This window comes from Helicoverpa zea, chromosome 20 (genome assembly GCF_022581195.2).
Source record: "Helicoverpa zea isolate HzStark_Cry1AcR chromosome 20, ilHelZeax1.1, whole genome shotgun sequence".
NCBI classification, from domain to species: Eukaryota; Metazoa; Arthropoda; class Insecta; order Lepidoptera; family Noctuidae; genus Helicoverpa; species Helicoverpa zea.
Genome location: NC_061471.1, coordinates 4,962,198 through 4,985,805, shown reverse-complemented (window position 1 = coordinate 4,985,805; position 23,608 = coordinate 4,962,198). Strand labels below are relative to the sequence as shown.

Sequence of the window (23,608 nt, the reverse complement as noted above, 5' to 3'; positions counted from 1 at the left end):
GAACGTCTAACGTGTTTCAGTAAATAATAATCTAAATAGTTAAGCCTTATCACAGTACCATGAACATTGTCACTTCAAAACAATACATCATCATCTCCCGAGCCTTTTCCAACGATATGTAGGTCTTCTTCCAGTCTCACTGGATGCTACTGAGTACCAGTGTTTTATGACTGCCTATCTTACCTCCAAAACAACTGATATAAATATATCTAATTGCTATGAGGCCTTTCGGTAATGAGAGGTTTTCTTTTTGAAAAAAAAAATACCCAAGTCAGTGATAGATGGCGTTGTACCTACCTACTTTTGAAAAAGGCTTACTGTTTGCCAAATTGAAAAAAAAACATTGTACCGAGGCCTTCGAGCAGAGACCCAAGATTTTCAGATTTCTGGACAAATTGTTTTCATAATCTTTCGAGACATTCGGATAATATTCTGTCTGACTTCATTTCTTCTCTGATTCTTTTACCCTGACCCTTTATCTGAAAATTATATTACGTTAATAAGATATAACGCTCCGTTCCTTGCAGTCACGCACCAAGGTCAGTGCCACCTAGGCATCAGCTAGGAAAATTATGAAAAAGAAAATCCCTCATCCTCGTAACATAATCATGGGATATATAGATGCCTACTCTGCCTATTTTATAATTTTAGGTATGCAATACATTTTCTGTGTAGTCTATGAAATATTGTATCTGTGCTTTGTTATGACAATTGTATAGCCGTCAAAAATGACATTAGGGGAAAAATATTTTTGCAATTTCTAATCGCGAAAAGTAGGCGTTTTTGTCGATAATTACATCGTACAAGATTTATCTATTAATATATAGATACTGCATTTATGTTAGTGTAAACAGTATTAGAATCTAATTAATCTGTCAAGATGATGAACCAATACATAAAAGAGTTAGAACAAGTGAGTATTTTGTTTTAACAAATTAACTTGGATATTGCCTATGCCTGCCGGATATACCTGAAAATGCGCTCTTAAGATGACCCACTGAGCCGAAGCTGATTCCAGAAAGTGGTTGAAAGTGCCGTAGATATTGAATGAAATCACTTTCTTACTCTGAACAAATTAAACTTTGAACTTCCAAGTATTTTCTAAAGAGACTGAAGGAGCTCCAAATAATGTTAATAAATAACTCATAAATGTTTTCAGGATCCATTTGATCCAGATGAGTTTGTAGAGAGGATGGTGAGAAGGAGTATGCAGGAATCCCGGTTGAAGGATGACCAATTTGATCCTGAAATGATACATGATATTTTTACGCAAGCTATACAAGATTTGAAGGTAAGGCTGCATAACTCGGTGACTCAACCACTATAGTTCGGCCATTCAGAGAATGCGTTCCTGACACGTCGCGATTGAACTGACGACGTAACTTTGCAATGGCGTTGCAGTTACGATAAAAATATTTTTGCTGGTTGTTTACCGTTTTAACAATTGAGGAGCATTAAAACAACATTATTATATCAATAATCAATGAATGTTATTACGTCGTCAGTTCAATCGCGACGTGTCAGGAACGCATTCTCTGAATGGCCGAACTATAATGAGCGCTTTTAAACTAATATATACAAAGACAAGTGCATGTACTTGTACACATGCAAGTAGCGCTTTCATGAGATAACACATCTAAGTATACTGAATTTATTAAGGACAAAAACCCAGCCTCTTTTATTAATTTTATAAATTTATTAATAGTGAGTACTTTTATCTGGATGCGAGAGTTCAGTCAAAGTGGGTATAACACGATTAAATTAAGTGAAACTGTTCAGTTGTTTATTTGTCACAGAGAAACACATGTACATCTTTTTTCATTGAAATTTGGGTTCAGTAGTTTCTGTGTGAAACTACAACCAATATTACTTGCATAGATTGACCCACATCCAAACTTTCATATTTATATACCAAGGTATTCAATTTCAGGTGTTGCAAGAAAGACAGGAGAGGAAATGTGCAAGGCTGGAGCAATCCGTGCAAGAAGAAGAGAAACTGTATGGTGCTAAACTGGCTGAAATCATGGACCAACATACTGTATGTGATTCTGTGTTAATTTTCATATCCTATAAACGGTGGACCAGTATAAATTACTGCTACAGTGGTCATTATGGGCCTTTGAGTTTGCGCAGTAGACATCTCTAAACAAAAATATATATTTTCAATTACTTTTGGTGTGAAGAAACACAGTAGACCCGCTTTATTCGGATTTGCATCATTAATAACTTAAAGGAAGCATAAATTAATGCCTTAATGACCCAGAATAGACCTTATGCCAATTGGAATGGGATAAGGCTAGACAAAGAAGAAGTTAATTTGATATTGGTGATGATTGCTGTGAAAATCTAAGTACGCATAATCAGCTTTATTTCTATGTATTTTAATAGTAATATACTTGCTTCCAGCATTGTGTAGGAGTGTTCAGAGCGTTAGACGAGCGCATGTCTCGGTGCGGAGGGCGAGCGCTCGACGTTGGCGAGAAGTTGGGAGCCGCGCGAGCCCCACGAGCGAGGGCGGCGGCTGCCAGGGACCTGCTCTCTCATCTGTCACACTTCTTGAGCCCTGGGCCCGTGCTTATTGATCTGTTTAACGATCCAAGCAAGGTTTGTTGTACTGATTCAAATATTGAATAAGGAGATTTAAAAAAAAACAATGATAAAATGTCTGTCAAAATGTGTTGAGGACAACTTGAAGTACTCTTATAATTTATTTTTATTTAGTATTAAGGTACATTAACATCATAATCACAAACATTAATAAGAGTGTTTACTACTGAGTGTTACCTAGTGGTTACGACAATTACAATAATAAAAAACATATTATGAACATTTGAATTGAGAACCTCCTTCTTGGGAAGGCTGAAATATTAAATAGTCCATTTTTTTTTATATCATAATATGTAATTATTCCAGTTAAATGAAGCAGCAGATGTCATACAAAAACTCCACACAATTGCTCAAGAGTTGCCGCCTGACAAATTTGAAGTTGCCAAGAAGAAAATCGAAGCCAAGTACGATGAGATCGAGAGGAACCTCATTGAAGAGTTTGTGAAAGCCCAGAATCAGGGCAACATGGCCAAGATGAAGGAAATTGCTAATATTATGACCAACTTTAAAGGTTATTCACAGTGTGTTGATGCTTTTATTGAGACTAGCCAAATGGTAAGTTAATATGTAGAATGCTGCAATTCTGTGCTAAGAGAGAGATACCTGGCAATCAGTATGTTATAATAATAATGTACAGATACAGATAAAAATATACATATAGATTTAATCAAAATGTCTCAAAAATGTGAATGTATTAAATAAGTCTCAATAAATGAAATACATGTAGATCTATCCGAAAAAAATCGTTAGCCTTTAATCAACGTTTATGTCACCTTTTCAGAATGCCTTGTTAGGCAAGGACATATTTGCAGCAGTACTCCCACTATGCAAGAAGAACTACACGATTATAAGCAATGTGTTCCCGAACCCCGACCAAGTGATGAGCAAGTTTGTACTGAATATATTCCATCTGAAGCTACAGAAGTATATACAGACAAAGTTAGCTGATAAGAACGATGTGGAGAAGTACTTGAAGAATTTGTATGAAATGTACACTAGGTATGTGGTTTTCACTGTTCTAATTGTCATATCAAAGAAATTATAACTTCAAAGTTCTGAGTAATTGCTTCTCAATATACAATAATTTATGAATAGGTAAGAACAGTACTGACTGATCAGTCCCGTGGTCGTATTTTCCCATCTATAAGAGCATCTTATGTTATTCCACACATTCCCTCTGAAACTGAAAATATGTAAGCGGTGGCGAGCGAATGCCATGGCACATTGTTCTGAGAAGATTAAAATAAGCTGGTCACCTCTAAAATACTATACCCATATTTTAAATCAATGGCTTATTTTAATCTACAGTTGTACATACAGCAGTACAAAAGTAAATCTACTTCCGAATCCTGGCCGAATGAAGCTGATAAGTCTTCACCTTCCGGTAGCACAACACAAACATTTTATTCATCCTATATTTGTTCCTTTTATCAATTTCCAGCACACAGCGCGTATGTGACGAGCTGGTGACTGCCGGCCTCGTCTCCGCGGAAGGCAACACCACGACGGGCGACCTGCGCCGCGACGCGCTCGTCAACGGCGCCATGGCCGGCGCTAATGACGGATATCCGGCCATGGAGACTCGCAGACTTAAAGCTGTCATGTCGAATGCTCTTAATTCTTACTATACGGAGAAACAGCACGTTAAGAAGCAGATACAGGGTGGCGGGTAGGTTGGACTGTTAATTTTGCAGTTAGGGTTACATGCATTTCAAAAACGATGCGGATCTATCTCGCGACTCACGCATGTACCAAAGCATACCGGGTTGGTACAATATCTAAAAAGTAGAACGGATTACACAAAGTTACCAAAACACTTAACATTGTCACCACTATAGACCATTCAGAGGTGTCAATTTTACCAAATATGCATTATATTCAAAAATGTTACGATGTAACAAAAAGATACACCAATCAGTTATTAAAACCGTATCAGTTCTCTGAAAATCTCATCAAAAACTTTTCAAAACGCCCACGAACTTTATACCAGAATTCGGTCCAGAACAAGATTTAACCACTTTCTTAGCTATGCTTCAAAAATCAAATTTAGAATACACTCTTACGCATGGTTGGCTAGCCCTTTTGTTGCTGCTAACTAAACAATAAACTCTTTAAAACTCAGTTTTCACAAAGGTGTTCGCTTTTTTTGCAAAAGAGTGTAGTTGACTTTTTATTATACAGTTTTCAAGATTTCCGTCGTGATCTTCAAGCGGTGATCGGTACCCGCGCGAACATCAACATAGCTCAGATAGAGAACTATGGCGGCGAGACGTTCCTTAGCGAACAGCTCGTGCAGAGGTTGATCAACGATGCTAAAACCTCCTTCACTAGGTGCAAGACTGTGAGTACTAGCCATTCACTTTTTAACATTACTATAATATTATAAACTAGCGACTCACCCCGCTCGCACGGGTAACAGTATTTTTCCACATTTTAATGGATTTTATTATAGATCTTCCTCTTCAATCACTTATCTATTTAAAAAACCACTTGAAAATTGGTTGCGCAGTTTTGAAGATTTAAGCGAACATAGGGACAGAAAAAGCGCCTTATTTTATACTATGTAGTTATGACCTATTCGCTGGATCTTTATTTACCTACTGTGGATTTCAAGAACCTGACTATCTGTTGTTTTGGTGACTACAGATAAGATTGTGACATGATCCCCATGCGAGTAAAGAGAGACTTGCAATCTTGAACCTCGATTTCCATAAACAACAAAGATAATGCTTTCGCCTCAGATCTCTAACGGCACGGAAAATGTTTTTATTTGGGACTTCTATTTTTTTTAGAGCAGTCCCCACAACTAAACCAAAGGAATATCTTTCATGTACGTACTTTTTATCAGTAAATATTTCAAAGGTCACTTGGTATAACATGACAAGTTATGAAGCACAACGAGGCATTGTTTAGGTACAGATTAGCAAACGCCAGACTGTCTGCTGTTTTATCGGACTGTTTATGTTTGTTAATAATAATTTGACACTTTTGTATTAGTTAGCAGAACTTTTGACAAATGTCTGATAACTAATCGCAATAAAAATGATACAATGATGAGTCAAGGCGTATTATTTCAAGGTAAAAATGCAAAATGAGTTACTTTTTAATAAAGTAACCTGTCTGTTTTGCTGTTTGTTTTGAGTGTCCGAATATGTTAGATCGATCAAGAAGGGAATTTCTATAGGACGTGACATGCGTGACCTTTTATTTACAAAAAAAAAAATCAATTAAGTTACCCTGAAAAAGTTAAAACCATTGAACCCAGAATATCAGCCAGGCGATAAAAAGTATACATAATACCCACCTATTGTACCTATTGAATGGAAATGCTTAGAAACGATAACTTTTTTGCTTAGTATATCAAAAAGTACACTGGTACTCAGCTGCATTCGGTTAGACTGGAAGCCGAGCCCAACATAGATGGGAAAAGACTAGGCAGATGATGAAATAGAATTATTATACATCTTGAAAAAAATATGGAAATAATATTTATATAGGCAAATTTATATAGAAAAAAATGTTTTTGTAATTGTTTATGTTTATTATTGCATTGTTAGCTACTTTTTTTTGTAAGCTTAGTATAGATATAAGCGTTTTGGTATTTACTGTGAGCTTATATTCTTATGAATAAATGAATTTATAGGCAAAAAATACAGATATTTTGAACTTTACAGCTATGTACTGCCAATGAGCTGTCAGGAACTACGGTGGCGCTTCTAGAGGTGGTGATCCAACATTTACTTGTAGAGCACGTAGACTATGCACTCGACTTGGGCCTGCAGTCCATACCGATTGTTGAGAGCAAGGCACCGCCCCAGGTAACATGTCAAATGTTCGGTAATTTGTATAAAGCCTATAGTTGCCTACGACTGTCATTTAACGTTACGCTTGGCAGTTGTTACGGGTAAGCCAGTAAGTCTGACACCAGCTTCACCAAGGGGTACTGGGTTACCCAGGTAAATGGGTTGAGGAGGTCAGATAGGCAGTCGCTCCTTGTAAAAGACTGGTACTTAGCTGCATCTAAGACTAGAAGCCGACCTTAATATAGTTGGGAAAAAGGCTCGGGAGATTATTGTTAATTTATTCATTTTAATCCATCTTTACCTAAACAAGCACGTGCTATTGAAAATGCATAAAATTATTTTATTCCAAATAATGGCGAGTAGCATTAACTTTACTCACATGAATTTAGTTATAAAAATAAAAGTGTGCGATAAACTGTGATGTAACAATAACAAGGCCGAGTGCCTACTTCTGTATGCAAACAATAAGGGTGCGTCCACATCTGGCGAATGCGCCGCGAATGCGCAGCACGCGAGCCGATCGCGAGCTGTCCGCGAGCTGCGCGCGTGCATTGTTGTTCGTGCGCCGCTTCTGCTTGGCCCGCGCGCAGCTCGCGCGCGACCTAAGCGCCGCACGCGAGCGGCGCGCAGGCGCAAGCGACGTCTGCCATCTTCGATAGTACTGAGCCAATATACGGAACTGTAAGGGTGCGTCCACATCTGGCGAATGCGCCGCGAATGCGCAGCACGCGAGCCGATCGCGAGCTGTCCGCGAGCTGCGCGCGTGCATTTTTGTTCGTGCGCCGCTTCTGCGCCGCCCGCGCGCAGCTCGCGCGCGACCTAAGCGCCGCACGCGAGCGGCGCGCAGGCGGCGCGCGACGTCTGACATCTTCGATAGTACTGAGCCAATATACGGAACTGTAAGGGCGAGAACTGATTGCGCGCAGATCGCGCGCCGCTCGCGCGCCGCTCGCGCGCTCTATACGAGCCTTGCGTGAATTGCGCTAAAGAGGCGCACCGAACTATTGCAGTGACTGCACGCGCGCAGCTCGCGGACAGCTCGCGATCGGCTCGCGTGCTGCGCATTCGCGGCGCATTCGCCAGATGTGGACGCACCCTAAGGGCGAGAACTGATTGCGCGCAGATCGCGCGCCGCTCGCGCGCTCTATACGAGCCTTGCGTGAGTTGCGCTAAAGACAAGCACCGAACTCTTGCAGTGACTGCACGCGCGCAGCTCGCGGACAGCTCGCGATCGGCTCGCGTGCTGCGCATTCGCGGCGCATTCGCCAGATGTGGACGCACCCTAATATTGTGACTTTCCTTAGATATATTTCTTCGACATCGTGAAGCAAGCCAACAAGATTGTCAGAATGTTTGAAGAACACTTCCAGGAATCTGTTGTGAATTGTATGGCGTAAGTATTATATAATATAAATCGTAATATAGATAATAAAAAACTGTGTATGGTTAAAAATAATGTTACTTGCGAGATGAAGGCAGATAGAAGAGTATGGAAGGAGAAAGGGAAAGAGAAGGCAGAATCATAGCTATAAAAAAAAACGTAAAAATAAAGTAAATTCTACATTTTTAAGTCTTAAAATACATTTTTAGACTTAAGTAATAAATAACTTATTGATTATTATAATTTATCTTATTTATAACAATTATCAAATGTATTTGAAGCCGGCCTCTGGCATCAACAGGGATTAACGCTGCCAGACAGCGAAGGAGGTAAAACTTATAGCACGCGGGAATCCCACTATTGTTGGAAGTACCTACACACAATAAATTTAACCGTAGTACCTAACTATTAAGTAATCTGTGGTTTAACGGTTTAATATTACCATTTATTTGGAACTTAATTAGTTTTCAGTATCCATAATCAGTTGCTGAAAGTATTGTGTGTACGTACTAAAAGACATCTTTTATAATCTTATATATTTTTCATGAAATACTGCTAGTCTGTTAAATTGATGGATGAAAACAACGTATGCTATGTTTATTTGTCCCCTGCAAATGTACCTACTCCGTAGTTTTAGCGTGAATACATCCGTTTTGGGCATACCATGCGCATGGAAAAGGAAGAATTCCGTGCAGAAGCCAACGTGCGAGCGTGACGGCAATATATAGTTACGTTGGTGTAACAGAGACAGGTTGCAAAGGTCAACGTACGGAATTGTTCCGTTTCCGCACACTTGGTATAATTGGATGCATGCTGTATTACAAAAATTTATTTTTTTTACTTAGTAAAAAAAAAAAAAATATGTAATAACGTAGTGTTTTGGATACTGTATTCTAGACGAATATCAAGTACGTAATATAATATAAATATACTAATTTATTGTATCGTAGTATATCCCTACTTTATAATCCCTCTCTTTTCTATACGACTATTTAGAACTCATATATTGTGCACTAAACCATTAGTTTATAGTTACAAAATAACCTTACAAGACCTTTAAGATCTTTCATAATATTCCTTTACTAATATCTAGTCCTGCATTAATATCATAGCATAGTAAAACCCTTGTTTACCTTCTGTATACCACAAATGGCTCCTTGACTTCATAAATAAATCCTCTTTTCTAAGATAACCAACCTCTTTCAGTTCAACAACAAAACAAAACGAATGCATGCAAAGGAAGACAGCTATAATGGAGCAGCTTGAAAACAAGCTGGATGCTGGGCTAGAGAGAGCTATCGTAGCCATTGTGAGCTGGGTCAAGCTGCATCTACAAAATGAGCAGAAGAAGACTGACTTCAAGCCTGAAGGAGATATTGATACGCTTGCTTCTTCTGTAAGTAGTTAAAGAAATAGTTTTTTTTTATAGCCGTTTCCTGGGGTTTTAAGAGCGCACTAGAGAAGGCCTACTTTCAGCAGTGAACGGCAATAGGCTGATATGATGAAGATGACAGCCGTTTCCCGCGGTTTCACTCAAATTCCGCGTGACTACTTCCTAAAACCGGATAAAAAAGTAGCCCCCTGAATCTGATATATAAATTATACTTGTATTGTATAGATTCATCAATGTCCATTCAGCTGTTTATAGTAATCGTGTTTTTATTTCAATGTTTTTTTTTTCTGAAATGGAGACACATCTCGGAAAATTCGAAAATGCTGTTTTGATCTTTGCAAGTTTTTGATCTATGACTTTTGTCTAGAGGTATATCAAAATGCTCCCAACAAAGTATTATGTGAATAATTATTAATTACGCATAATATAATATTGAAAAACAAAATCTATCTAATAACCTTGATCGCAAATCCTTACAATAATGAAGATGTTTACTTGAGTGAATTATCAAATATTGCTTTAATTAAATATAATTTATGAGTCCGTCATATCAGGCTAGTGACTCAGTGTTGATTGTGCTCGAAAGTAATTGATACTGCTAAGGAATGTTCAGGACAATACCTAACTGCGAATTTCTATAACTCTATGTTTCCATTCGTCTCTGAAATAGATTAAATTCAATCTCTGATTGAAGTTTTGTAAGATAAGTATAGAGTCACTAGCTTCTACCCGCAGTTTCAACCGCGTCCCGAGGGATCCAATGTATGGGGCACATGGATAAAAAGTAGCCTATATGTTATTCTGCTAAATTACTACAGAGTTTCATCCGAATCTGTCCAGTAGTTTTTGCGTTATAAAGTCGACATATAATATGTCAACATTCAATCACTAATCGCAAAAAAACGGATACATCGATATAGTGTGAGGTTGGACCTATTAGGAGGCGAAGTGAAACTATCGAGTGCTGTATTAGAACTGAACTTTAATAGATTATTACGCATTAATATATCATAGAGTATCTCTTACACCTAAGTACATACTACATCCCTTACATCTCCCCATATAGAGAAAAAAAAAAAATAGTTACATATGCTATACATTTTTTTTTTTTTTTGTTAATTAATAATTATATAAAGTTACCTACATGATTACATAATTGATTATGGATAATACATCTTAGTTCTATTTTTATGTATTAAATAAGGTTTTCCATTTTTTAATATTTCCACATTTGGAGACAAATCACGTAATACAGTATAAGGTCCAGAATAAACAGAATTGAATTTATTAACATTTTCATTTTTTATAACAATTAAATCATTTGGCTTATATGAGACAGTTTTAATACATTTATCATAGTTACTTTTTCTTTTGAGTTTACTACTAAGTAGATTGTCTCTTGCCTCTTTTTGAGAGGTCTGTATACGGTATTTCAATTCTAGTGAGTAATTGTCGTGATTATAGAGCGGTTCAACAGTATCTCCTGACAAATTACTTGGAAGAGTACATTTCCTACCAAATACCAATTCGAACGGCGTAAACTTACTTTCCGAATGTACTGAAGTATTGTAACAGAAGCACCAGTAGGGTAACCACGAGCTCCATGTTTCAGGATGATTATCAGTTTGTATTCTAAGATAATTACCAAGATGTTTGTGGTTGTTCTCTAATGCCCCGATGCTCTGATGATGGTACGCCGTCGAATTTAATTGTTTGATATTTAAAAGTGTACATACTTCCCTGAACACTGACGACATGAACTCCGTGCCTTTATCCGTAGCGATCTCCTTTGGAATTCCATACCTCAAAATGAAATTATTAACGAGGGCTTTCGCTACCTCTTCTGACTTCTTTGTAACTAAAGGATACGCTTCGATATATTTGCTCAACTCACATTGGAGTGTTAATATATAAGAGTAGTTGTTTTGATCTTTAAATAAGGGTCCTACCAAATCAAGGAATATTTTTTCAAATGCAAAGTTTGCAGTTGTCGTTATTGTCATTGGTTCCTTGAGTGGTACAGTATGTTTCTGAGTTTGACATTTATGGCAACGTTGGACAAATAATTTTATATCTTTTTCCATGCCTGTCCAGTAATAATATTTTTTGATGTTGTTATACATTCTTCTCATGCCCGCGTGGCCACTAGTGGGCAAGAGATGAAAATCATTTAGAATAACGCGTACGTCATCTTTATCAATAATCCTTTTAACATTCTTAACTATGCATATGCGAGGTCCGGACCAATACTTGCTAGCTTTTATTTCTTGTAATAATTTCTTGATAAAATCTTCATTATTTTTATTTTTAATTATGCATAACTCGTCTACTTTTATTATTTTACAAAATTCATTCAATTCTTTCACAAACTCGCTTCGCGATACTTGTGATGAAGAATCGGAATATTTTATAAAGACCGTATTCATACTTGGTACGTAACTAAATAGTTTTTGTTCATAACTTATCATTCCATTTTTCTTATACTTTGACCATTTTTCTTTATCTATAAATGTTAATTCGACCACTTCTTTCGGCTTAATATGTGTCTCTACAACTTTCGGTTGATCAGGCCGATCGTCTGTAGGGACCATATTATCCGATGATTGGACGGATTTTACATTTAAACGTTTCTTTTGTGCTCTAGTCATTATATTAATATTTTCTTGCATCTCTTTCAATTCTTGGCTAGAAATTCGCGACAAGACGTCTGCAGCCGTGTTGTCGGAACCCTTTACGTACTCTACTACAAAATTGTATTCCTCTAATTGTAACCTAAATTTAGTAAGACGACTGGATGGGTCTTTCATATTAAATAGATAGAGCAAAGGTCTGTGATCTGTTCTTATTATAAATGTTCGACCGTACAGGTATGGCCTAAAATATTTAACAGCCCATACAATAGCGAGCAATTCCTTTTCAATGGTCGGATAATTTTTCTCGGCTTTATTTAAACTGCGACTTGTATAAGCTACTGGTAACCCGTTTTTATTGGATAAAACTGCTCCCAACGCAAAATTTGACGCATCTGTCTGTAATATAAACTGGTTTTTCTCTGTAAAATCTGGATATTGAAGTATTGGTGGTTTAATTAAGCTTTCCTTTAATGACTCAAAACTGTTCTGACACTCATCTGACCAAATAAAAGGAACATTTCTCTTTGTTAAATAATTTAAACTGTAGGCCATTTTAGCGAAATCTGGTACGAATTTACGATAGTAATTTAGAAATGCAATGAACCGTTTTAATTCATCTGCATTAGTTGGACGGGGATAATTTCTAATAACATTTGTTTTCTCAGGGTCCGGCATTATACCATCTCCCGATACAACGTGTCCTAGATACAATATTTCTTTTCTTAAAAATTCACACTTTAAAGGGTTGAGCTTTAAATTTACTTGTCTCAATCTACTAAAAACCTCCTGTAAATTTGTATTATGGTTTTCTAAATTGCGTCCAAAAACAATAAGATCGTCTAAATAAATAAAACACTTCTCGTATGTTAACCCAGACATAGCCATGGTCATCATACGAGTGAATGCTGCGGGACTTGTTTTTAGCCCCATTGGCATTCGTGTCATTCTATATTGCCCAGAGCAAAATGCAGTATATTTCCAGGCCCGCCGTAAGCGGGCGTGCAAGGCGTGCACCGCACGCGGGCGGCACGTCCTAGGGGGCGGCAAATCGAGCAACTTATCACGTAATATTAAAAAAATACAATATCTTTTTACCAATTATTTGATTTCAATATTTCCGAACACAGCAATAGCGCTAAGAATATTACTTACACTGCCGGTTTCAGTTACATCTGTTGAACATTTTCAAAATTAAAAATTATTAAAAACGATTTAAGATCAACCATTAGCGTAGCGTGGGGGGAGAGAGCAGGGGGGGCAAATGCCCTGGGCGGCACTATTTACGGGGCGGCAAAATTAACCCATACAGCAAAATTAAACCATAATTACGTAATAAAAATATTTTTACTCAAAATAGATGAGTACATTAGCAATAAAATTTCAGAAAAAGCCGCCCTCGCTTTGGTCTCGCCCTATCAATTTTGACGGGTTCACCCTTTGCATCCCCAAAAAAATTCGCGCTCGCTGCGCTCGCGCCTCCATGTCAGATATCGCAATCAGTAGCGGTTTTAGGGTAGGGCGCGGTTGGGCGACGGCCCAGGGCGCCGGATATAAAGGGCGCCGCAGGCGCCCCCAACCAATCCTTGATCAGAATGTTACTCCTATTTTTGTTTTAAAGAACAATGGGCGAAATGTTTGGTTGTTGGTCTACTCCCCCTCTAGTAATGAGTCATACATCATTTGAAAGGTCTTTTCAAGCGTTACATTTTGTACTAACATACTAATTACCAATTCTTAGTACTTTAGAAGTTAGAGCTTATTTTAGATTATATTATCGATAGGTGTTTTCAGTTTATAAATCACTTCTCTACAAATAAATTATATTTTACTGGAAAGGCCTTACTAAAATACCTCTAACAAATAATCAGTACTTTAGAAGCTACATCAGATTTTAGAAATAGCCGAAGCGAATTAGTGTTTAATTACGCGTTAAATTTGAGAAATTCTCGAACAAACACTACTTTTATGTCCCAAAACTCAAAAATTTTCGCGCTCGCTTCGCTCGCGGTTTCCTTGCTTTACGCTTCAACTTTTTATCACAAGCTACTTTTAATGTCCCAATACTCAAAAAAATTCGCGCTCCCTTCGCTCGCGGCTTCTTCACTTCACAGTCGCTTTTTATTATATATGTTTAGGACTTTTAGTGATCCAAAACTCAAACATTTTCGGGCTTGCTTCACTTCACAGTTGTTTTTATTTTTCAACAATTTTTTAGTCTACCCTAGCAAAAAGGTAGCGTCGTTTTTAAGTTATTTTATTAATAAGAAAGTAACTTCTAGTTTCCATATGAACTTTCTTATTTACGGTACTACTTTAAGTCCCAAAATTTTAATACATAGGCGCCATCACCAACAAAGAATTATGTACGTTTGGGCAAAATGTTAAGTAATTTTGGTTATGAGTTCTAAAATATAACAAAAAATTTCGCGCTCGCTTCGCTCGCGCAATCAGAAGACATGTTCCAGTGTTTTTGCATTCATCAACCAGCTTATGTACGATTGGGCTACATTTTACGTAATTTTTTCTTCGACTTGTTAACTATAAAAAAAATATTCGCGCTCGCTTCGCTCGCGCAATCGGTAACTACATACGTCTCTGTTTTTCGTATGGGTTTGAATTGCAGTTGGAGAGCGCCGTAGAAATCTCGCTCAGGGCGCTGGTTGAGTTAAAACCGGCACTGATCGCTATTTATCTTTGTTTAATTGTTGAGGCATTCAATTCCGAAAAATCATCATGTTTACTTCATGAAAACTCTAAGGAAAAAATCGCGCTCGCTTCGCTCGCGGCTTCATGTACATTTGCACTTTATTTCTGTGCATATCTTACTTTTTGACTTTGCTTTGTTAATTTACAGTGGTTTTTATTTGTTTTGTGTCCTTAGACTAAAAAAATTTCGCGCTCGCTTCGCTCGCGCTTCCTTACATATGAAATGTGTCTCATGCGTTGACTTTTTCAACGGGAAACCCACCAAAAACCATTAATAACATATTCTACCGAAATTAAACATTGCTATAGATATTTAAGTTCGTTAGTTTAAGTTACCCATAATCTGTTCTAAGCACTTTGATATACATTATGTTGGTACCTACCCATTAATCACAATCTTTCAATACATAGGGGCCACTTGGGTAATGATTGCACTGCATTGATGCCCTAAGCCAGCGGTTCCCGAATTCTTTTGGCTTCGGAACCCTTTTCGTTTCACTATTTTTCGGCGGAACCTTAGCTTAAGTAAGAAGTAAACTAAAGATGTAAATACACTTAGGTACGGCTCGTAGCGTGTGGTAGCGCACCAAATGGTTATATGGTTAGAGACATATTCATTATACTCAGGCGTAGCATGGCTATCTGCCGCACGGACCAGAAAACAATTTAGCCGCCCTTGACTTTGTGTATTATGTGAATAGTTTTCCGTTTGAAGACTGACAAAGTAAACGCAAAAAGAAATAGATTGGGTTTGTACAGGTGCGAGCGCGATTTTTTTTAACTAAATGAAAAAGTTCCAAGCACCCGCTAGCATTGAAAGACATTCAGTGGTAGCCGGTACCGCGAGCGAAGCGAGCGCGAATTTTTTTTAGTTTAACCTACACAAAATTAACAAAACCACTGTAAATTAATAAGGTCTCAAAAAGTACAATATCCACACAAAAAAGCAAATGCAAATGAATAAGCAGCTAGCGAAGAAAGCGCTATTGCTTTTTCTGAACCAGAGGAATAAAAAATAAACATCAAAGGAAACCTCGACGGAAGAGCGTGAAATTTTTTCGGTGTTGGATACTTGAGCAATTAAACGAACATAAAAGCATCACATGTAACATGGAGTCGCGGGCGAAGCGAGCGCGAAATTTTCGGATTCGCGGAGGTGCAAAAAATGGAAATGGATTCATGGTAAAAATAGCCACTGGAAATACTCGTATGCCGTGTCATTTCACGTCCTGTCAAATGTATGAAAACGTATAATCCTGGCGATGAAATAAGCCCAAAAGATGCGGTGATTTTTGGCCGACTCGCTACCTATTTTTGCCGATTGCCGAAGACCTGGAGGTATTAAGTTAATCTACAATTTGTAAAAAACGGAATTAAATTATCTGCTGCCGTGGCCTTCCCCCGCCACTTGTCGCGAACTCGTACTTACACTCCCGAGTGGTACCCACCTACATGGTGCCTAAATGGAATTTTGGAATGCAATATTTAGAACAATTTAATTGGAAATGAATGATAATTTAATATTGTCAAAAGTGAAACGATTTACCATATGGAAATCTTGAATGTTCCACGGAACCCCTGAGGGCCTGTCACGGAACCTCAGGGTTCCGCGGAACCCCATTTGGGAACCGCTGCCCTAAGCAATTGCTTAGTCTGCTTATGGGCTAACCCAGGACTTCTTAGGTTACTCTAACACTTAGAGCATTTCAAGTAAATAAAAAGTTATGTGTAATATATGTATGTACATATTGCAATATTTATGCATCCAAAAGTAGGTGGGTTTTCTGCAATCAGAGCGGTGCATGTACATATTTTTTTCTGTTGGACAAGTAAAATGGATATGAAAGGGCGGGGGGGTCCGGACCCCCTGGACCCCTTATATATTTTTTGACAAAACCCAGTATAATATGTAGTCGTAGGGCGGCATAATCGGTTTTGCACGCGGGCGAACAAACAGCTAGCGGCGGGCCTGTATATTTCCGACTATTTTCATCCAAATTGACATTAAAATATCCTTGGTATAAATCAAGATGTGTGAAGTAAATTGATCCCGATAAAGAGTCTAAAATTTCTGATATATCCGGCAACGGAAAATTGTCATCTTCAATGTTATTATTTAATTTTCGGTAGTCAACTACTAATCGCCATTTTTTATTGTTACTGGAGTCGACTTTCTTTGGCACTAATAGTATAGGGCTGGACCACTCGCTATTGCATGGTTCTATTATACCGTCACTTAGCATTTTATCAATCTGGTTTTTTATTTCACTTTTTTGTGAATGTGGCAAACGGTAAGGTTTTGTAAAAATAGGAGAAGTATTAGGTTTTACGGAAATTGAATGTGTGTAAACATTCGTAGTAGTCAATTTGTCGCCCGGTAGATAGAATATATCGCTATATTTCGCGCATAACTGCTCTATAGAGTCTCGCTCTTCCCCGGACAGATAATTTAATTTTAATTCATTAACCAATTGCTTTACTCTGTCAGCAGTCTTGTCCGTGTCTTGAAATAAACATAAATTATATTCAGTTAATTTGTGTAAATCAAACTTAAAATTCGTCAAAATCAATTCCTTATCCGTAGTATTTAAAATCTTAATTGGAATGTACCCATTCACCGGTTTAACTATGGAACTCGCTAAGAACACACCTTGCTGAATTTCAGTCGAACAAACGACACAGTCTTCAGTCAAGTCCGTTCGTATGTAATGGATTGATTCGCAACGCGATCCTATTTTTAGATAATTATCTCTACTAGTTAATAAAGGTAAGGTCAATTTCAAGTTGTTTAAGCCAGTTAAAGAAATCTGTCTGTTTTCAAAATCTAACATTGCTTTGTAAGTTATCAAAAAGTATTTTCCTAATATACCTAATGTTTCGCAAGGTAAACTTTCAAACACATAAAACTTATGTTGAAAGTACATGTTACACGCGTATAATTCCAAACAAACATATCCCAATGCCTGTACTTTGCCCCCAATTCCTTTTATAGTGAGGCACTGATCAAACATTGTAATGTTATGATCTAATACATACTGGTACTTTATGGCAGAAATTGATGCCCCGGTATCCACGAGCCACGAACATTTTTGGTCATGTAATGATAAACATATGATACAACTACTGTCACTAGCTAGAATGATGTCATTATTAGTCACGAAAAAATGTTGATTCATTATTTTTATTATGTGAAATTGGTTCATTATTTTCGTTTATTTTTTCAGGTTCCGATAAAACATGCAAATATTCGTTGCGTACCCTTTTGTTATTTGGTTTAGGCTGGTTGTACTTACCTCGATATCCACCTCGATATCCACCTCGCCATGCACCACGGCCTCTACTTGATGGCGCCTGATAATAGCCTCGAAAATTGCCTTGCCTCGTAAATACTCTACTGTTGCCTCTGCCTCGGGAACCGCTATAGTGATTAGTCCTTGATCTGAAATTATTAGAATACCTTTGATTATTTTTCCGACCCAAATATCGACCAATAGAATTGCACCATTCGACGTCACGTGGTACAACCTACATGGTATTATACTGAAAATTTTTTGAATATTTTCTCTGGTCGTTGCTACGTCAAACTGACAGGTTGTGGCCGACATTTGGGACGGAAAAATAATCTCCCGAATACCACACGAGCTTCATAATTATCTGGCATTTCCCTCAAGGTTCCCTGCAAACAAATAAAGTCGTCAAGTTTTTCAGGAAAAATCACTCGCGCTTCGCGCTCGTTATTTTTTAACCTGAAAAACTTGACTCCTTCATTTGTTTGCAACGAACCTATCGGAAAATACCCGATAATTTTGAAGCTCTTGTGGTATTATAAGTGAAAATTCATAATCTCTCCTGATGTGGATGGCGATGAAACTTCCTCATCTTGCGCTGCTTGTATGGCATCCTTTAAACAATCAAAATTTCTTGCCGCTATAATTGTGCTGAGCCTACGATTTCGCAGACCATCGGCGAATCTTTTTATTGCATATTTTTCATTCAATGGTTTTAATACGTCAAAACTAGAAGAGTTTCCGTTCGCCTGCGAAATTGTAAGATCCACCATTAATTTCGAAATATCATCACCAAACTCTTTTAGAGACTTTTCGTTCTGTTTGCTATTTTGGAGCTGACTCTGAATAGCGGTAGCCGATTTTTTGGGTAAAAGATGCATCCGCATCTCCCTTACTAAATCACTGACGCTCGGATATGAAGTTTTTAATTGTAGTTTAGCCGACTGAGACAATCTACTTTTTAGTATAAATTGAATTAGATTATCTTGACATTGTTTATCTTTCAGTAATGTACCATAGTATTCTACATTATCTATAATTTGTTTAATGTTGGACTCTTCATTAGTCATTGTAGGTATGAGATTTAAAGCAACCTTTAAATCGAAGGTATTCATTTTTAAAGACAATTGGGTTTCGTATTTCGTTAATGAACTTCGACTAATCTCACACAATTCACTTATCTCCTTATACAAAGAACAGAAATCAGAACATACTTTGTTAATTAATAAAACGTCATCACCTTTAATAGCTCCTGCTTTTATCTCTGAATTCAAATATTCTGCAACAGGCAAATATTGCTCATATAAATTGGTTGCCTCTTGTAATTTTACTTTACATATATTAATTTGCCTTCTCTTAGGACCGATTTTAATTAGGTATGTCCTAATAGCTTTTAAACCATTATATAATTCATTTAATATATCTGCCATTACAAGGATACATATTGATTATATGAATGAGTACATTAAAACTTACATCGAATTATATCATGCACTTACTTATAGCTTATAATAAAATAAAGTTCTCATACCATTATGTGTACGCCACTGATAACACTTTACACTGAAAATAACACACTGCTCACTCACTGATACAGATTAGACGATGCCTTCTTCAGCCTTAAATGCAGCGTTATTGCGGAAAAACGATCTCCGTAACCCACTACGGTTGATTTCCTGTCGTATCCATTGCGAGTGACAACGTTTGTATATCTTGCACGCAAATACCAGAAAGACGGCCAGGGCAACAAGGACGAGGACCATCAGTAATATATTTGTCACACTCAAGTGCCCTCTAATTTCTTCCACTACAGCGCGATTTTCTGCACCACCAGCCGCTGTCTGCGCAATTATTACTTCCTCCTGTTTTGATTGTTGGCCTCCCATGATGTTGGAAAATAAACGGTGCAGGAAAAATATGCGACACGTAGAATCAGAGTTATTATACAATTCGTTATAACATCACTTAGAGAACACATCGCGACTTTGTTTAAAATAACTAGTCCATATAGGGAACGTTATACGACGCCCGTGAACTCGCGCATGGCAGGGTCGCCATGTAAGGTTGGACCTATTAGGAGGTGAAGTGAAACTATCGAGTGCTGTATTAGAACTGAACTTTAATAGATTATTACGCATTAATATATCATAGAGTATCTCTTACACCTAAGTACATACTACATCCCTTACAATAGTAATTCTACCGTAAATCGATCACCATGGATGGTTACTTTTCCCAGAATATATGTAGGTTGGCCCGAAAATAATCACCATCAATGTGAATGCTTCGACTGGTAGCGGAAAATTTTAATGTGAAATATTTTTCTAATACATATCTAAGTTAACATCTGAGATATGAGGCGTGATGTAATCATTCGCGGAAATAATATACCACAAAGTAATTTTCGATGTCTTTGTTTAAGTCCGAAAATTATGTCAATTCAATGTAACCGATAACATTTTTATTGCAGCGTAACAATATTTCGAGAAACTTTAAAAATTTTAAGAACTATTTTAGAAAGAAAGAAAATAAAAATATTTTAGAAAGAAAGAAATGAAAAATATTTTCTTAACACAATAGCCCAGTGTAGCGTAGAAAGAGTGACTGATGTGTTGATGCTCCACTATGACATTTGAAAGGCAGACCTAAAATCTTAACTACCCTTTTGCTTGGTGAATATCTTATGATAGCAATACCGTCTCTTAACTTATATGAACAGCATACATACTCTTGACTCTTCTTACAAATAACCGTCATGACGTCACCAGGCATGTCTAGCAGTGGTGTCGTACCTAAACAACGTGATGGAGAAGATTCACGGCGGCCTCGAGGGGGACAACCTGCACGCAGTCACGTTGGAACTGGCCGTCAGACTCCACAGGGTCATATACGAACATCTGCATAACTACCAGTTTAATTCTGCCGGTGAGTTGCCTGAACTTCACTAAATAGTATAAAAACAAAGTCGTTTTCTCTGTTCCCATATACCTATGTATGCTTAAATCTTTAAAACTATGATACGGATTTAGATGCAAAGAGGAAGGTCTAGCATCCATGCGAAGCTAGGGTGGACTGTAGTTGTAATATATCTGGTATATTAACTATGGAACTCAAGTTTCTGTACAGTATAAATTATTGCTTGTGCAATAATGAATTTCGTGCAGCTATTGGCTTATTTAGCCATAAATAACCGCACAGACAAGCACTGCCACAATCATCTGACCAAGATGCTCTGTGGCCAATGATGATGATGCCAAATTTCGACCTTACTGTACTTTATTGACATAGGAGGGTCATTCATGTCATTACCTATTATTGATAGTACCTATAGATTACAATGTTTTAAAACAATCACGTGAAGATTATAATCATAAAGATAATATTGACGACTTAGCATCGATATTATCTAAAGCTTCTTATTTTTAACATTATCCAACTTCCGACCCCATTTCCTTATCAAGATATCATCAAATTTTCCACACAATGATATCACCGATATTTCAAAGACCTCGTGTCGAAGTAACAATGACCGATTAGAGGGTTAGCAACGTTTGACGTGATCGGTCCTTGAAGTCATAACGCAGTTGGTCCCAGCTTTGGTAGTCAGAAGTTGGTGACAACCAGTTTTACCATGAGATTTTATCGGGTTGCCTAGGTAACGGAGTTGAGAAGGTCAGATAGACAGGCGCTCCATGTACCGTACTGGTACTCAACTGCGTCCCAATAGGGTATAGAAGGGATAAGGGTAGGCAGTTGCGAAAGTCATGAGGTCTCGTGACTCCATTGACAACAAGCGGGGATTGGACGTAACGGTGAAGTTTCTAGTGGATGCGAGTCCCACATGACCACCTCGTTATCCCGAGCGCTGGTGGTATGCTAGACAAAAAAAGTCTTAGCACATCATGAATGGTCATTGAGACCGGCGAAAGGGGGTGATCATGCGGGGGTGCAGTCCAATGTCGTATTTCCAAAAAAACATATTTGACTTTGTTATTGACATCATGATACTCCAGGTGCTATGATAGCAATATGCGACGTGAAGGAGTACCGCAGTGCTGTGTGCGGTCGCGGAGCCCGCGCGGCTCCGGCGCCGGCGCATGCCTTGTTCGACGCGCTCCATGCCTTATGTAATCTGCTGCTGGTCAAGCCTGAAAACCTTCATCAAGTCTGCGAGGGTGAAACGCTGGTGAGTTACCTTTTGCTTTGATAATGTTGAAGAGGAGCGAAATCATATAAAAATCATTCCAAATCCATATCATGATTTATTCGGAACAAAATATATCTTTGGTTTGAATCAGTTATCTTGCTTACTTCAAATTCATTGGATATTCATCATCATATTCATTACAAGCTTAAACTATTTTTTTTAATATGGTCGATATCAGATGGAACAATTAATGTGATATTTTTCTAATGAATTTAGCATATAACTAAATGTGTTGTAGTTATGATTGTAGACTATTCACAAAATTAAATCTCCGTTGATTAAATATTTGACGACAGAACACCCAATCCCTTTTTTATAATAAAGCTTACTTTAGTACATACAATTTCCTGTACATAAAACCGTTATGTGGACGATAAACAATAAGAATAAAATGTGATTGGTTACATAAATTACGGAATTGCCGCTTAGAAACTGGCAAAAATGAAATGTACCCATAGAAACATTTTTTCCTTATTATTACGTATGTAGTTTTAACAAAATTATAAATATGTCTTTGATGTCTAATTTTATGCGCTACTTAGTATATTTTATTACAATATCGCCGATCAATTGACATACTTTTAATGAATTATCAAGTCGCGTTTGCTTTAATTTACAATAGCAAAACGTAACATGTTCATCATTAATTTAAGAGCCCAGCTCTTGTTGGTGCAGCTCCTTCCATTTACGCCTATCTCGCGCCAATACCTGAACTTCCTTATACTTCACTCGTAACATGTTACTAACTTGAATTTGATAATTTTTGTATTATCTGAACACTGGGTTACGCTAGCAGTTTTATTCGCACGCCGTGGTAAAAGTAGTTCTACTTAGCGCACCTGGAGAAAAAGATACCTTAGGTACTCGATAAATGGGTTACCTACAACTGAAATATTCTTTCAAATCCGACCATTAGCTTAGCGCGTTCTAGCAAAAAAGTAACTCTTCAACTTTATATAATTTTCGTGGCAATAGACAGTAACTACTACAAAAAGTTGTTTGTAAATTGGAATTCTGGGTTAATCGTGCCAATTACACTATTATCTCATATCAATGTCCCACTTGGATCAAAATGAAGTTCAAGGTTCCAAGCAATGAGAAAAGAGACCGGTAGCACCAATAAGCTAAGTTCCCTACTTCACCATTAATTTGCGGTTTTTTTCCTCGACAGGCGGAACTCGATCATTCCATACTACACAACTTCATTCAACTGCGAGCAGACTACAAGAGCCACAAGTTATCCAGCTTCCTCAAAGGACTTTCGTAATTCTAGACAACGATTTTTAACCAAATCCTGACGATTTTATAAAAGTTTGTCGGATTTAGGCTTTGTTTACACTGTTGACTGAGTTAGAAGCTTGTTAGATCGCAATATATAGAGGTTTTAATCAAGAGATTTTTAACTGTAAGACAATCGCTAACTTAAGTATTTATATTTGTATTACATATCTAAGTGATATATTGTTGCTTTGTATATTAGTAAGAGAACATTATAAGTTTTTAAAGTATTAAATATTGTATACATTGTAACGTTGATCTTGTTTTTATTGTTCGTTTAAAAGATAACAGGAATTGTTCTAACACTATTTAG

The 23,608-nt window shown here is 37.4% G+C and overlaps 1 protein-coding gene across 1 annotated transcript; it reads left to right on the top strand.

The window, feature by feature from the left end:
- The first annotated feature begins 719 nt into the window (after window positions 1–719).
- LOC124640409 (exocyst complex component 5) lies at window positions 720–23,551 on the top strand. The gene is made up of 14 exons (XM_047178171.1): window positions 720–913; window positions 1,160–1,291; window positions 1,931–2,038; window positions 2,407–2,604; window positions 2,914–3,162; window positions 3,389–3,606; window positions 4,049–4,276; window positions 4,789–4,948; window positions 6,282–6,425; window positions 7,715–7,803; window positions 8,998–9,187; window positions 20,579–20,735; window positions 21,824–21,996; window positions 23,189–23,551. Exons 1-14 carry the CDS (start codon window positions 881–883, stop codon window positions 23,282–23,284), a joined length of 2,175 nt encoding a protein of 724 aa, XP_047034127.1. The 5' UTR covers window positions 720–880; the 3' UTR covers window positions 23,285–23,551.
- The last annotated feature ends 57 nt before the right edge of the window (window positions 23,552–23,608 follow it).

Coding starts and splice junctions, on each gene's coding strand:
- LOC124640409 (XM_047178171.1), top strand. CDS start 881: ATGATGAACCAATACATAAAAGAGTTAGAACAA. Junction 2,605..2,913: donor TGTTTAACGATCCAAGCAAG/GTTTGTTGTACT, acceptor TAATTATTCCAG/TTAAATGAAGCAGCAGATGT. Junction 7,804..8,997: donor TCTGTTGTGAATTGTATGGC/GTAAGTATTATA, acceptor AACCTCTTTCAG/TTCAACAACAAAACAAAACG.